This window comes from Dioszegia hungarica (genome assembly GCF_025882075.1).
Source record: "Dioszegia hungarica strain PDD-24b-2 chromosome Unknown MKK02contig_6, whole genome shotgun sequence".
Taxonomy (NCBI): domain Eukaryota; kingdom Fungi; phylum Basidiomycota; class Tremellomycetes; order Tremellales; family Bulleribasidiaceae; genus Dioszegia; species Dioszegia hungarica.
Genome location: NW_026515768.1, coordinates 121,103 through 135,634, shown reverse-complemented (window position 1 = coordinate 135,634; position 14,532 = coordinate 121,103). Strand labels below are relative to the sequence as shown.

Sequence of the window (14,532 nt, the reverse complement as noted above, 5' to 3'; positions counted from 1 at the left end):
AGATGGAGGTATGCTTGATGACTGATGGATGGACGCGGAGGACGTGGATGAGGAACGCGGTAGGAACGGGATCAAATTGGCGCACTAAAGATGGGCAAGTTCAAAGAGCGTGAGGCCAACAGCTCTCTGCGTTGTACATGTTGCTCTAGGTGTAAGGTAGACACACCGGTAAGAGCATCAGCGCTGTAGCGACTCCTCGCTCTACCGCTTGGTCGCCACTGAGAACTGAGCCTGGTGGCTTTGCGCGCCCGCAGAGCAGGTTTTCGTGGGACCGCTTGCTCCCCCAAGTCGCCTGCCTACATCACTGAGTACTGATTGGCACCAAGTCACGCTGATGCTCCGCAATGGAAGATTGACTGGAATCGATGCTGTGCCAAGGGAGACTGCCTCCTTTTAGCACCGCAATCTACGATATCTGACACACGGACAGGTCGCTGCTCGTTAGCGTTGACATTCATGACGTTTGAGCTAATGAAAACAACATCAAGCTCCTTTATGAACTTCTGCACCGCCTCAAGGCCGGTCAGGGGAACATAATCTCACGATCCGTGTTTCTTCTCCAAGGCTGAATAAGCAGTGATCCATACAGACTCCGCCCCCGCCCTCGGCCGCCCCAGAGCTATATAAGACTGGTACATCGGCTCGCTGACCTCTCTTTATCTACCCATATTGCAGTCCTTTGCCTGCCCACAATCCATACTTATCAATTGACATCCTACACCGAAGATTCATCGCTACGCCAAGATGGACTCCACCGCTGACTACCCAAAACCCACTTCCAGCGCCAAAGACGTGACCCAAGTCGGATCCAAGGTAACTTTCCAGGAGATGGTCAGGTTCAAGGAACCCACTGGCAACCTTACGACCTTGCACTTGTCTTCCAAGATTCTCGGCCCGTATGATCCGACATGCAAGTGCGTGATTTGCGCTCAATCTTACAACCCCAAGGTCCACGCAAGAACCCTCGAGCCGGTCAAAACATCTGCCAGTGCACGGGTGGCTTGGCACCAAGGGGATTACACATCTGAACATCTTCTTTGGGTGGTCGGCGACTCGGTGGACCGCTTGGCGGAGACGCATGCGTTCCGGCGCGACCACCGGCGTATCACAGGCAGTGACAAGTGCCCGGTTGGGATCACGGGCGGTACCTGGCGAGAGTACCTGCAAAAGAAGGAGTACCTTGCGGAGTGGGAAGCCCTGGTCAAAAGCCCTGGGTATACCGCGGAGACATGTGGCGCACAGACTGGCGGGACCGGCAGCACAGCCGTCTGCGAGAATCTCGTGCGGTCAGATCTGCGCAACTTGGGCAAAGGTGGACCGTTCAGGTCGAAGAACGGCGAACTATGTTGCGATGCGAGGCACGCCGCCAAGACCAACTACTCTGCCACTCGCGTGCAGAACAAGAAAGCAAGAGGGACCCTGGGAGACGGCGACACCTCCGCCGCCGCTGGGGCATCTGCCCCGAAGCCATGGGTGAGTATCCTGAAATGGAGGCTACGCCCTGGTACCGTCGAACGCCATGCGCCCACGTGCATGGGAACCAAAGAAGACGGTACTCTATGCGGCTGCTCGTCCTTCAACGTGCCTAAATTCACGAATGCAAACAAGTCTGTAAAGACAGAGATGGCCAAGGTCAGCGAGGCTCAACGGGCTTTTTTGGCCCCCCGGACCGATACCAAGGCAGCGGAGGTACTCGGCGAGTTCCTGAGCCCAGACGAGCTCGAGGCTCATTACAATTTCCTCACTCGGTACGAGGAGCTGAGGGCCCTGCTAGGGCTCTCTTACTGTCCGAATCACCGCAAGGAGTGGGACACAGCTCACCCCGAAATGCTGGATACGCACGGTTGAATCATACAGTCCAAGTTGGACGACGGCAAGAGTCGGCAACTTTGTGGAATTTTCACTGCCATCGGCCGGTCGAAGCAGCAGTGTGGCAACTTGGTGCTTTCTGATGGGATTATCACTGCGAACGATGAGAAGCTCTCATGCTGCTCGAGCTACCATGCGATCCGAAAAGACATTATACAAGACACTACCCAAGGCAAACGCAAAGCTGGGCCGGCCGGGGGGGATCAGGCTGAGGATCCGCATCAGGAGTCCGACTCGGAGGAGATATTGTTTGAGAGGTGATTGGCGGCGGATTAGATTCCGACGTATGGGTCTTCATGTCCGCACTCCGCTCTGATGTTTCTAGATGTAGGTGATAGCTGATTTAGAGCATGAGGACCCTTGAGATTACGCAGTGAAGCCGAGCCAGGACCGTTCTTCCGGGTGATCACGGTACTGAGCTTCAGCCTTGTGCACACCATGCGCGGTCCGCGGGCGCATTGACTGAGAACTATTCCTTTGTTCAGTGAAACCTGTCGCCACGGATAGCGAGCGCCTAGGTCTGGGCTTTGGCCGACGTGAGTGATGAGGTGAGCTAAACCCAACATCAAAGGAGTGAAGCTGTGCAGTCTGCATATGCGTTTCACTTACCAAAGTCCGCCTCCGCCCTCACGTTGCTCCAGCGGCCCATGATAACCTCCTGAAGCTATCATATCTTCTCGACTTATACATGTCAGTCTCGCCAGCCTCAGCTCAACACAAGACCCACCACGTCCAGTACTATGCCGACCATCGACTCTATGTTGAATCCTGTCATCCCCGACACCGCCGAGGACCACACAGTCGACAGCGCTCCCGCCTACATCGCTCCAGTCGAGGCAGCCAATACCACGTACGTCACGTCCTCCGATCTCAAAGAGACCAAATTGGCCTCTGTTGAGATTCCCTCGAGGCTCTTTGTTCGATACCACGCCAAATGTGACTGGATCGACGAGGACGGAGGATGCGACGGCTCCGCATTCGGATGCCCGTCCAGCGGAGTGGCTGATATGGTCGCCTTTCATGACCCTTGCCCACCCCAGCAAAAGGTGGCCGGCTGGTCTGAGGCGCGATGGGAGGAGCACAGGAAGCACCATCCGGAGTGGGAAGAGTGGCAGGCGGAGTATCAAGAGAGTTACTGTCCTCGACATCTGCCGAGAGTACAAGAGCGTACTAGATTGGCGGGCTCCAGCATCAGCACCGAAAAGGTCAGGGCGAACTGCGGGTTTACGTCTGGGGCGAGAGGTAGCAACACGTGTCAGCGTCAGGTCATGACCGGCCCGACGCCCCCGGGCAAATCTGGGGTGGTGAGGACCGTGGACGGTACGGCGGTATGCTCAAGGAAGCATGCCTTGCTGTTGGACAGGCGGATGGAGCAAAGGCAGCAGCACCAAGCACGCAACCTGGAGAGACTCTTCGGGACCAGCTCGATCGCGCAGCTTGATCTTGGTGACGGGTTCATGTTGAGGTGCAACATGTTCGACGCCGTCGGGGATACAGAGGGAGGCGAGACTCAGTCCCAAGCCACTCGATACGAACTTGCTTGCGGGAGGCTGTCGTTGTTCCGTTGGTCGACTGACGAGCCCAGGGACCCGGCATCCGAATTCAAGGAGATTCGACGCCGATTTGACAACGGGGAGATCTTGGACAAGTTGAGTGTCAGAATGACTGGAAGGCTCAATAAGGCGTTTGAGTCCAGCGACGATATGATCGCTTCGAGTTCGGGCTGGACGCATACCACTGAGCTTTAAGCTGCTCGTCCAGCTCAGGCGCGGGACAGGGCTTGTTGCATCCCGTCAGGTATATCAGGATATTGCACGAGCGCCATTGATTGTATCAGCCTATGCAGACAAAGCCTTCTACGTGAGCGCAAGCTGTACACCGACTCCCAGATTGCGGTGATGCGGAAATGACGACGCCATACTCCGAGACGTCGAGTTCAGAATCAAGGGTGCGATATCAGTACGAATCAGCTCATTAGGGGTGCTCATGTCGATTCTTATCCTGAATTAGCTGAAGCGTGCGCTGTCGAACATTACTAGCTAGTTTACTATTCCCCTGAGTGGCAGCAGCTCATGCGGGATGTGATGCAAAGCAAGACCGAGGTCTCTGCAAGATCTCAGCCACTCGCATGAGGAATGCTGCCCCTAACGACCGTGGGAAACCCTTCATTGGACCACCGGCGGAGTTTGCCGGAGTTTCGTCAGGGCGAATGTGGCACCCCGGCCTAGCCAGAATTCACAGCAACCACCAAGACTGCCTTTCTACCGTATACCTCACCTCTATCAATTCCTACCCCGTAAGTCTACGCCCAGCTTACCGATCGGTCCATACGGAGCATTCAATCCTGCGGGTTATATAAGCGGAAGAACGAATTGAGGGAGATCAAGAGGGACCGGAGGAGGGGTGGAGCACTGCGAGTTGGCGGTAGATGGTGGATGTCGGATGGAGGATGATATATGGGCATAGGGAACCATACATAGGCGGGATGTCGAGGGAATCCCGTGGAATGAGGCAGGGGCGAGAATGGGATCTGGACCGGGAAGGAGGAAGAGGACTTGTCCTCGAGAGCGCAACTGGACCAAATCCCTATCCGAATAGGAGCTGACCCGAATAGCCCAAACCAACTCCATCAAGATGTCCGGCGATCTCCAGTGGCTCCTCCTCCGCAAGAACAACTCGTTCATCGTCAAGGGCGGTCACGGCCCGGCGTTCTCGCGTGAGAAGGTTAGTTGAAGTTTGGGATTAGGGATCGTGCTGGACGGATGAATGGGAGAGGGATGGAAGTCCGGGACGAGCACGGGGTTGGTGGAACGCGGGCAACCAGGTGGCATGGGAAGAGCTAGGGAAAAGCGCTTGCTTAGCCAGGGCGGAAGTGCTGTCCGAGATGAGGGAAGGGCGCAGGGCGAAGCTTTGACCTAACCGAGAACTTTGGCTGACTCCCCAGGGAAACCTCCTCAACCGCCACTCGCACAAGTACTCTGGCCTCACCAACGCCCAGGGTATCTCTATGCACCCCACCAAGGAGGGTTCTATCTTGATCACCAAGATCAAGAAGGATGTTTCTCCCCACCAGGTGGGTTTGCATTCTTTGCGGTATTGAAATGAGGACTGTCGGATGGAGGAGGACATTGGAATGTCGGGGCGCAATTGGGAATGGCTGGCGAGGAAGTGCTAACTTGCAGGTCGCTTCCGCTCGTGTCCCCGTCACCCTCCGCCGTGGTACCACCGCTCGCCGAGCTGCCAAGATCGCCGCTGCCGAGACCGCCGGTAAGGGCTACCGATCCGACCTTCGTCAAGTGAGTACACGATTTCATCCCTCTTCTTTGGATTTCACCTGTTCCCTTTTGGCTACGCATGACTCGGCTGACCCTCAGGCCGCCGTCGCCCGCGCCTCCGCCCTCGTCCGTGCTCAGCGCCGATCCGCCAACGTCCCCAAGACCCGCGCACCCAAGCTCCGTGGAAAGAAGGCCCGCAAGGCCGCGTTTGGCCAGAAGGTCGGGAGCGAGGAGGAGGACGTCATTGAGCTTGATTAAGCGTAGGATGATGTAGATGTAGGGATGTATGGGCTTTGGATCTGATTCTTCGGGGGAGCGGGAGCGGGAGCGGAGTTTGAGTGTGTTAATGCAGCGGCTGGCTCGTTCAGCCGTTCATAGCAGCTGTTATCACCCGGTACTTGTCTGCTGCTTCAACATGCCTCTATACTGTCTCTATGCACCATGGTCACTGCTGCAGCCAAAAAGTGACGTGTCACCCCTCCTTTTGATACAGTTTCAGATATCTGACCTCAGTCGCGCCAAAGGAACGGATCGTTGATTGACTCGACCCAAAAGTTGGTATTCCCTCTACTACACATATACATAGCGAGACAGAGTACATGCTCAAAGCCCTCCTCATTCGTATCCCAGTCCGACTATCTACACGCACGCTCCGACAATTCGCTCCCTACTGCTCTCCAACAGCCACAGCGCACCGACCGATATTCACCATGTCGACCGCGTCTGACCTGATTGCCCAGCTCGACAAGCTCAGCATCGGCAAGCCTGAGATTCTGGAGCACGCTCAGGTCAAGGGCGGGCCAGAATGGAAGGCTGAGCTTGAGAAGGCCGGCAAGACCGGTCTGGGAATGACCAAGACTGTAAGCTCAACCAACTTGAAGCGAGTGGTAGAACTAAGCTGACGGTCAGCTCCTGTTCAAACCCAAAACAGCCAAGACCGCTACCCCCACTCCTGTCCTCATCGTCTCGCTCGAATCCTCCGAATACACCTCGGCGGCCATCGGAAAGCTCCTCAACCTCAAAGAGCTCCGCCTGGCCTCTGAGGACCTCATCAAGGAGACCTTCCCCGGTGCCGAGTCCAAGGACGACGTCTCGCTCTTCTCACTCCCTACTCCGGCGCCCGAGACGCTCCACCTGATTCTGGATGAGAAGCTCGCGAGCAGCGCCGAGCAGCATCCGTTCAGGATTGCAGGCGGGGCAGTGACGGCGTTCTTGACGGGCAAAGAAATCAGGCAGTTCTTGGCGAGCGTGAAGGGCGGAGAGGGGGAGAAGGGGTTGAAAGTGGTGGATTTCCAGCAGTTCAAGAGTGAGGGTGGTGAGGTCAAGAAGGAGGAGAAGAAGCAGCCTGCTGCACCTGTTGCGTGAGCTCTGTCTCCCCCAAGCGTCCGTCGAGGGAATGAACTGACTTGCAGATCTGGCATCAAGCCCCAGACTGTCAAGAAGGATGACGACCAGTACGAGATGGCTATCCGGTTCAAGAAGGAGGAAGACTTTTCAGGATGGTACACCGAGGTCAGCTAACCGGTTGCTCTCCACTTGACAGAAGCCGAAAGCTGACTTCTAGGTCCTTCTCAAAGGCCAAATGCTCGACTACTACGATATCTCCGGATGCTACATCCTCCGTCCATGGTCATACACCGTCTGGCAGACTATACAGAGTGAGCTATACGCCCTGCGAGATAGGATCATCAAGCTCATACTCCAGACTGGTTTGACGACGAGATCAAAAAGCTCGGCGTGCAGGACTGCTACTTCCCCATGTTCGTCTCCCAGGCGAGGTTGGAGAAGGAGAAGGACCACATTGAGGGGTTCGCGCCTGAAGTGGCTTGGGTGACCAAAGCGTGAGTCACGTCAGCTTACTTCAGCAGTTTGACTGCAGAGTGCCGCAAGCTGATCACATAGCGGCTCGAAAGATCTCGAGGAGCCTATTGCTATCCGTCCCACATCCGAGACTGTCATGTATCCTTGTGAGCTACGCGCTTCACAGTGAGCGGCGAGCTGAGCTGACTCTTAGACTACGCCAAGTGGATCCAATCCCACCGAGACCTCCCCCTCAAGCTGAACCAGTGGAACTCTGTCGTTCGATGGGAATTCAAGAACCCCCGTACGTCCCTTTCCTCCTCCTTCGCCTAGTACTGACTCTCAGAACCCTTCCTCCGAACCCGCGAATTCCTCTGGCAAGAAGGCCACACCGCCTTCCTCCACAAGTCGGAAGCCGAGCAAGAAGTCTTGCAGATCCTCGACCTGTACGAAAAGGTCTACACCGACATCCTCGCCGTTCCCGTCCTCAAGGGCGTCAAATCCGAAAAGGAGAAATTCGCCGGCGGAGATTACACAACCACCGTCGAGGGATTCATCCCCACGACCGGCCGTGGGATCCAGGGCGGAACATCGCACCACCTCGGACAAAACTTTTCCAAGATGTTTGACGTGGTCGTCGAGAGTCCGGATACGACGCTCGCGGACCGCAAGATGTACGTGTACCAAAACTCGTGGGGGTTGTCGACGCGGACGATCGGAGTCATGGTGATGATCCATGGAGACGATCAGGGGCTGGTGTTGCCCCCGAGGGTTGCGCTGCAGCAGGTGGTTATTGTGCCTGTTGGGCTGAGTAAGGCGGAGGGGAACAATGAGGGGATTTACAACAAGTGTTTGCAGTTGGAGAGGGAATTGATCTCGGCGGGTATTAGGGCCAAGGCGGATATTAGGGAGGGATACACTCCGGGATGGAAGTTTAACGATTGGGAGTTGAGGGTGAGCTGCTTTCTTACCCTCCTTTCTGGAAGAATGAGCTGAGCTGACACTCAGGGCGTTCCTCTCCGGCTCGAATTGGGTCCTAGGGATATCGCAGCCAACACGACCCTTTCGGTCCGTCGATACGACAACCAAAAGACCCCCATGCCCCTTCCCGATATCGCCGTGACGGTCCGGAAATACCTGGACGATATCCAGTCGGCCATGCTCGTGCGCGCCCAAAAGACGTTTGATGAGCGTTTGAAGATCGTCACCAAGTGGGAGGACGTGGTATCTACGTTGGATGCCAAGAATGCGTTGATTGTGCCGTGGTGCGAGGCGGAGAAGTGCGAGGATGATATCAAGGAGAGGAGTAAGGGACAGTGAGTCTATTTCGTCTCCCCGAGAGAGAGAGTGAAGGGAGAGAGGAAGACTTGAGCTGATGATCAGGGTCGTCGAGGGTGTCGCAGAGGATGCCAAGGCTCCATCGGCTGGCGCGAAATCGCTTTGTATTCCGCACGACCAAGAGCGATTCGGCGCGTTCCCGGATGGAGAGAACCAGAAGTGTATCCAATGTGGCGAGAAGGCCAAGCGGTGGACCATGTTCGGAAGGAGTGAGCTACCTTTCTGCCCCTTTTCTATGCGCAAGTTCAGCGCTGACCCGGTTAGGCTATTAGTGACTTCGAGCTTGAGGCTAGTACCCGGGCGAGGGAACGATACGATCTGCCGCACATAGTAAAGAGCAATGCATCTGGATCCAATGCGGTTTTTGCCCAGCTGTGTTCCGTTACCTGGATGCCTTGACATGGAGGCTAGATACGCTTGATATCAGCGGAGCTCCAACCTCGTTGCCCAGCCCTGGCGATATGACGACAGCAATACATCGCATCAGATCAAACATCGCCTAAATAGCTACATACTCCAACATCTATCGCGGTCCCATCCTCCTCTTTACAACTTGGCGTCCTGAGCCTGGGGGGCGCCGTTGTAGAAGTGAACGTCGTTGGTCTCCTTGAGGCCGTTGGCGGGGATCTTCTTGTTGCCCATGCCGTTGTGCGAGCCTGAGTATCAGCTTCCATCATGCAAGACCGAAGAGCGAAGAACATACCGTTGAACTGCATGGCGGCCACACCACCCTCGAGCGCCTTGACACCCGTGGCCTTCTCGAGCCTCTCTCCCAAGCTCTGGTCGACCTCCTTGAAGATAGTCAACTGGCGCTGAATAATCTTCTCGTCCTTGCAGTTGGCCATGTGGCCCGAGACCGTCTCGATAAACCGCTGCTGCTGCTCCTCGCCAAACACCTTCTGCCAGAGCGCACGGGGAGCGTTGAAGTCCTCGGGACGGATCTCGGACAGGAAGCTGACCGCCTCGCCTACGAATCGGCCGTGCACGTCGTTGAGCGAGTAGGCGGGGTCGCGGAACTTGATTGGGTCGATCGACGAGAGGTAGTTGGGGCGGGAGCCCTGGTTGTAGAAGGCCATCTGGCCGTCCCGCTGGAAGTTGCCAGAAGCGTAGCCGGCAATGTGCTGGTTGACAGGGAGTTGCTAATCGTCAGCAGCGTTCAATACATAGGACAGGTAGACTGACCTGGTAGTTGGGGCCGATACGGTGACGGTGGGCATCGGGGTACGAGAAGAGACGTGACTGGAGGACGGGGTCCGCAGACGGCTCAACACCCGGGATCATGTGCGCGGGGTTGAAGGCGATCTGCTCAATCTCGGCAAAGTAGTTCTGGAAGTCAGCACAATTCCAGCGCGATGGTTGAGCCTGCGCACCTTGGCGTTCTCGTTCAAGGTCAACTTGCCGATCTCGCGCAGGGGGAAGTCCGCGTGAGGCCAGATGTGTGTCAAGTCAAAGACGTTAATCTTCTTCTCGCGCCAGAGCTCCTCGGCCTGCTTGAGGGTCATTGTCTGGGCCTTGAGTTTCCACTGTGGGAATCTGATAATCAGCCATGTCCGGGAGATGACGTCAAAAGGCTTACTCGCCGCGCTCAATCGCCTCAAACATGTCCTTCTGCGCATAATCGGGGGAGAGCTTCGCAGCCTCATCCTGCGTAAAGTTCTTGGTGCCCTGCTCCGAGATGACGTGGAACTGGCAGAATTGCCACTCGCCGTTCTTGTTGACGATCTTGAGGGTGTGGCCGTAGTAGCCGTGCATGAACCGCCAGCCGGCGGGAATTCCTCGGTCAGACATGAGGATCTAGATTGTCAGCCAAGACATGGGTAATGCGAGGGATAATTCACCATGACCTGGTGGACCGACTCGGGATTCTGCGAGAGGTAGTCCCAGAAAGCGGTCGAGTCGTCGTCACCGGTAAGGTGGGTAGCGGGGTCACGCTTCTGGGTGTGGATGAAGTGGGGGAACTTTGCCGGGTCGCGCACTAGTCATCAGCAAAGTCATCGACGCCGGCTCAGAGCGACGTACAGAAGAAGACCGGGCTGTTCCGTCAGCTATGCCATACCATGAGAAACGACAATTTGGGCGGGCTTACGTGTTGTTGGCCACAAAGTCCCAGTTGCCCTCGGAGGTCCTGAACTTGATAGAGAACCCTCGGGGATCACGGTGGAGATCGGGTGATCCAGACTCGCCACCGACGGTAGAGAACCGCATCGAGATGGGGCACGAGACGCCCTTCTTGAACATGTCGGCGCACGACAGGTCCTGGAAGTCATCGGTACACTCAAAGACACCGTGAGCTCCGCCGCCCTTGGCGTGAACAACACGCTCAGGAATCCTGACAATCAGCATAGATCGGGAGCGTCAGTGGGGTGACTCACCGCTCGCGGTCAAAGTGAGAAAGCAAGTCGATCAGGTGGAAGTCCTGCAGGAGGAGAGGTCCATCGAGACCTGCCCGCTGGACGGTGTACGGGTGACGCTGGGTCGCACCGTTGGAAGTGGTGTACTCGCTAAGATGATCAGCGTGCATTCCTAGTTTTTAACCTCGCAGACGGCAAGGGAAATCATCCGAGATCGAAAAACATCGACAACAAAGAAGTATCATCCAAGCGCCTCGTCCGATGCCGCCGTCGCGAAGACAGATCCTGATGGAAGAAACACTCACACATCGGTCGACTTTGCGTTCCGATCCTCCTCGTAGCTCTTGGACAGAGGGACCGAAGTGGCGGGGTTGGCGGGGGAGTTGCCGTTCCCGTTGGCATGGCCGTTACCGTTGGCGTGGCCGTTGCTTGTTCCGTTAGGTGCCATTGTGATTGATATGTGTATGGGATGGGTTAGATGTTATACACAAGAAAGATGTATAGTGGCAAGATGAGAAGAGAAAGATCGAGAATGTCTTGAGTCCGACTTTGTGTAACCGTCGCCTCGGGGTCTGTCTGTCTCCGGCGGTGGAGGCAAAGGAATGACGCAACCGGTGGCAAATGGGCCGACTAATCAGATCGCAGCAAAAGGTCAATGCTCCAATGGTCAGGCCTCAGGATAGCTAGAACGTACGAGTATGTGCTTCGACACAGTGCAAATGCATCGGACAGGGACTCTGGTATGCCTCGCTCTGATCTTCAGCTCGATGCTGAGTGATGCTGAGTGAGCCAGAATGAGCGAGGAGGATGGAGTTGTAATAAGGTTCGCGGCAGTGTGGACACGTGTGGATGACGTCATGTCCACCTGTACAGGCACGCTGCCAGGCGCCAGCTGCTGCAGGAGCTCTGCCTCCAACTCTCTCCTCACCGGCCTCACCTTTCTGCTGTTCTAGTGACGCGCCATGAGCACCTTCGGGGCTCTGCTGCTCCTTTTCCCACAAGTCCTTCGCTGCTGACATTCATTGCCCGAACTAGCTACCGCGGAGAGAGGTCAGGTGATTGAATGAGCTTACTACTGACCCCGCGGCCGGGACTAGGTTTCGGGCGGAACATGCGTGTCATCCATGCGTTGCATTCTGCGCAGTGGTCATGGTACAGCAGGCAAGCGTGGACAGCATGGTCATCTCTATATAGCTAGCGGATACTGCTGATCAGTCTTTGTGACTTCCAAACATTATTGCTGATACGATATGCTTCTGACTGATATCACTCCTATCATTGGCGGTCCCGCGGCGCCGGCGCTTGCCAAAGCAGCTCCACTGACCCTGACGGCTGAGATCATCAGAGCCGAAGTCTCCCCCGGCGAGGACAGCGAGCGGTTCTGGAAGGTCGCAGCGGATCACCTCGTCCCGCTCAAAGCACCATGGCTTGACTTCGTCCCGGTCAAGGCGGAGGGCACAGTACTCTGGGTGAGTCTGGCAGACCCTGACGGGACGTGGCTTACCATCAGGACAAAGACGGGAGGGAGATGCTCGACTTTACATCTGGGCAGATGAGCTCACTCCTCGGCCAGTAAGCTTCTTCCTATCTTAGACCTACAGTATGCTGACTCGTCAGCTGCCACCCCGAGATCACCTCCACCATCCTCCGCACCTCCCAGACCCTCGACCACCTCTTCTCCTCCATGCTCTCTCCGCCAGTGACCGATCTCTGCACCGCTCTAGCCGATCTACTCCCCGTCGAGCTGAGCAAGTTCATCTTTCTCTCCACAGGGAGCGAGACGGTGGAATGCGCGTTGAAGATGGCCAAGATGTACACGGGCAGGTGGGAAGTAGTCGGGTTCTCGACGGGATACCGTAAGTGCTTCGACAAGCTACTCACACTCCGCTAACTGTCAGATGGGATGTCAGCGGGTTCGTCCGGAGCGACATTTGTCCAAGGTCGTGCAGGGTTTGGTCCGACCATGCCCGGCAACTACCTTCTGCCTGTTCCTGACCCGCTTACCTCTCCTTTCCACCGCTCAGACGGGAGCTACGACTGGCAGACCGAGCTGGACTACGGCTGGAATCTCATCGATCGTGAGTACTTGCAGAACGGCGTCCGAGCTGATCCTCAGGCCAAAGCACCGGCAATCTCGCAGCATGCATTATCGAGCCAATCGTTTCTACAGGCGGTATGGTCGAGCTCCCCCACGGCTACCTCGAGGCGTTGAAGACTCACTGCGAGAAACGGGGGATGCTGCTGATCATCGATGAGGCGCAGACCGGTATGGCTCGGACTGGAGGTAAGTTCCCCATCCCCTGCCTCGGGCGCAGCTGAATGTCAGACATGTTCGCATACCAAGCGTCCACCATCATCCCCGATATACTCCTACTCTCCAAGACGCTGGGTGCGGGTCTCCCTCTCGGCGCAGTTTGTACGTCCCCCGTCATCTCGGCGCGCCTGAGCGAGAAGGGGTACATGTACTATACGACGCACATGAATGATCCGATCGTCTGTGCGGTCGGGGCCAAGGTGTGCGAGATCGTCAAAAGGGAGGGAATGGTACGAGTGGCCAAGGAGAAAGGTGGGGTGTTCAAGGCTGGTCTGGAGAAGGTGAGCACCAAGTAGGCGATCGCTAATTCCCAGCTCAATGAGAAATACCCGTTCATCCGCCAAGTCCGCGGCAGGGGTCTCATGCTCGCTCTGCACACTACCTCACCTTCGATCGGTGCCGCCCTCTCGGACGCAGCATTCAAGCGAGGGCTCAACTGCAACCTCGTGCCCCTGAAAGAGCTCGGCGGGACCATCCGGATCGTGCCTCCTCTCACGGTCAGCTATACCGAGATTGAGCGTGGACTGGCGATACTGGATGAGAGTTGTCAGTGGGTAATGAAAAGTGTCTGGAAGGAGTAGGTGGAGAGCCTTTGTGCAGGATGGAGAATACATGTTGTAGGTCGTTACTATGCTATAGGTTGTTCAGTATGCAAAATGTTCCAAGCGCCGTCACTCATTACCCCTCTCCTCCTCCTCTTCCTCTGCAATCCCATCATCCTCATATGCCCAATACCTCAACAGCGCCGCCGCCACCACCTCCCCATCATGATCCTTCCCCGCCGTCTCATTCGCCCGATCCACCTCGTCTTCATCCTTCTTCCCGATACTTCCTGCCTCTTGCCTCATCTGTATCTCCCTCTTGACCATCTCCTCATCAAACGCCAAGTGCGCCTGCATCGTCAACAACCTGTTGAGCACGTATATCCCCTGTACTGCCGTGTGTTCGCTCTTGCCCCAGACGTGCACGCGTTTCCCGCCGAGGAGGGGATGTGAGGAGGAAGGAGGGGAGACGACGTGGTCCTGGTGCATCTGGTGTAGGTGGATGTAGGGTTTGGAGGTGCGGAAGAGCTGGACGCCAATGTGGTTGAGATCGATCTTGGAGTGGCCGATCTCCCAGTCGCGAGAAGGGACGGGCTCGACCGTGGACCCGAGAAGGCGACAAAGGAGTTGGTGGCCGAAGCAGACGCCGCTGAAGTGGAGATTGGGTCTAGTCGTCCAGAGCTCTGCACATCAGCTCTCTACCAAGCTCCTACAGTCGGCAGACTCACCCTTTAGAAACTCCATCAAATCCAAGATCCACTGCTCGTCCCCATGCGCATCGTACATGCTTCCCGTAATCAACACCCCCTGTATATCCTCTCCCATCTCGGAAGCCTTGGGCACCCTCCCGTCCTTCCCGTTCTCCTTATCATCCACCACAAAGTGCATGTCCATCTCAATCTCCATCGGTGGATCATGCGCTACCGCAGCCTTTTGGAAGTGTTTGTTGAGGATCTCCGCGTACGACCCCTTTTTGTCGTGGATCTCCGGGTGGGGCTCGTCCGTTTCGAGGATGAGCACTTTTAAGGACGGCATGGTTGATA

The 14,532-nt window shown here is 56.3% G+C and overlaps 7 protein-coding genes across 7 annotated transcripts; 5 read left to right on the top strand and 2 right to left on the bottom strand.

The window, feature by feature from the left end:
* Positions 1-744: 744 nt before the first annotated feature.
* Positions 745-1,848, top strand: MKK02DRAFT_42171 (uncharacterized protein; the record flags this gene model as incomplete). Its single annotated transcript, XM_053091869.1, has 1 exon — positions 745-1,848. The coding sequence occupies one exon, from the start codon at positions 745-747 to the stop codon at positions 1,846-1,848; it is 1,104 nt and encodes a 367-aa protein (XP_052947577.1).
* Positions 1,849-2,609: 761 nt separating this feature from the next.
* On the top strand, positions 2,610-3,617 carry MKK02DRAFT_42170 (uncharacterized protein; the record flags this gene model as incomplete). Its single annotated transcript, XM_053091868.1, has 1 exon — positions 2,610-3,617. The coding sequence occupies one exon, from the start codon at positions 2,610-2,612 to the stop codon at positions 3,615-3,617; it is 1,008 nt and encodes a 335-aa protein (XP_052947576.1).
* Positions 3,618-4,503: 886 nt separating this feature from the next.
* Positions 4,504-5,402, top strand: MKK02DRAFT_42169 (60s ribosomal protein; the record flags this gene model as incomplete). Its single annotated transcript, XM_053091867.1, has 4 exons — positions 4,504-4,593; positions 4,814-4,942; positions 5,052-5,165; positions 5,244-5,402. 4 exons carry the CDS (start codon positions 4,504-4,506, stop codon positions 5,400-5,402), a joined length of 492 nt encoding a protein of 163 aa, XP_052947575.1.
* Positions 5,403-5,854: 452 nt separating this feature from the next.
* On the top strand, positions 5,855-8,613 carry MKK02DRAFT_42168 (putative proline-tRNA ligase; the record flags this gene model as incomplete). The annotated part of the gene is made up of 11 exons (XM_053091866.1): positions 5,855-6,004; positions 6,054-6,505; positions 6,557-6,656; positions 6,709-6,802; positions 6,850-6,985; positions 7,047-7,111; positions 7,159-7,248; positions 7,291-7,898; positions 7,953-8,260; positions 8,328-8,491; positions 8,576-8,613. The coding sequence occupies 11 exons, from the start codon at positions 5,855-5,857 to the stop codon at positions 8,611-8,613; spliced, it is 2,205 nt and encodes a 734-aa protein (XP_052947574.1).
* Positions 8,614-8,828: 215 nt separating this feature from the next.
* On the bottom strand, positions 8,829-11,081 carry MKK02DRAFT_23169 (catalase-like domain-containing protein; the record flags this gene model as incomplete). The annotated part of the gene is made up of 10 exons (XM_053086682.1): positions 8,829-8,938; positions 8,986-9,421; positions 9,465-9,608; positions 9,653-9,815; positions 9,859-10,076; positions 10,121-10,257; positions 10,302-10,315; positions 10,369-10,611; positions 10,655-10,783; positions 10,939-11,081. 10 exons carry the CDS (start codon positions 11,079-11,081, stop codon positions 8,829-8,831), a joined length of 1,737 nt encoding a protein of 578 aa, XP_052947573.1.
* An 802-nt stretch (positions 11,082-11,883) lies between these two features.
* MKK02DRAFT_23195 (pyridoxal phosphate-dependent transferase) lies at positions 11,884-13,528 on the top strand (the record flags this gene model as incomplete). Its single annotated transcript, XM_053086687.1, has 7 exons — positions 11,884-12,102; positions 12,144-12,205; positions 12,251-12,489; positions 12,532-12,711; positions 12,750-12,917; positions 12,960-13,228; positions 13,262-13,528. 7 exons carry the CDS (start codon positions 11,884-11,886, stop codon positions 13,526-13,528), a joined length of 1,404 nt encoding a protein of 467 aa, XP_052947572.1.
* A 90-nt stretch (positions 13,529-13,618) lies between these two features.
* Positions 13,619-14,524, bottom strand: MKK02DRAFT_35906 (GMP synthase; the record flags this gene model as incomplete). Its single annotated transcript, XM_053089295.1, has 2 exons — positions 13,619-14,172; positions 14,218-14,524. 2 exons carry the CDS (start codon positions 14,522-14,524, stop codon positions 13,619-13,621), a joined length of 861 nt encoding a protein of 286 aa, XP_052947571.1.
* Positions 14,525-14,532: the final 8 nt, after the last annotated feature.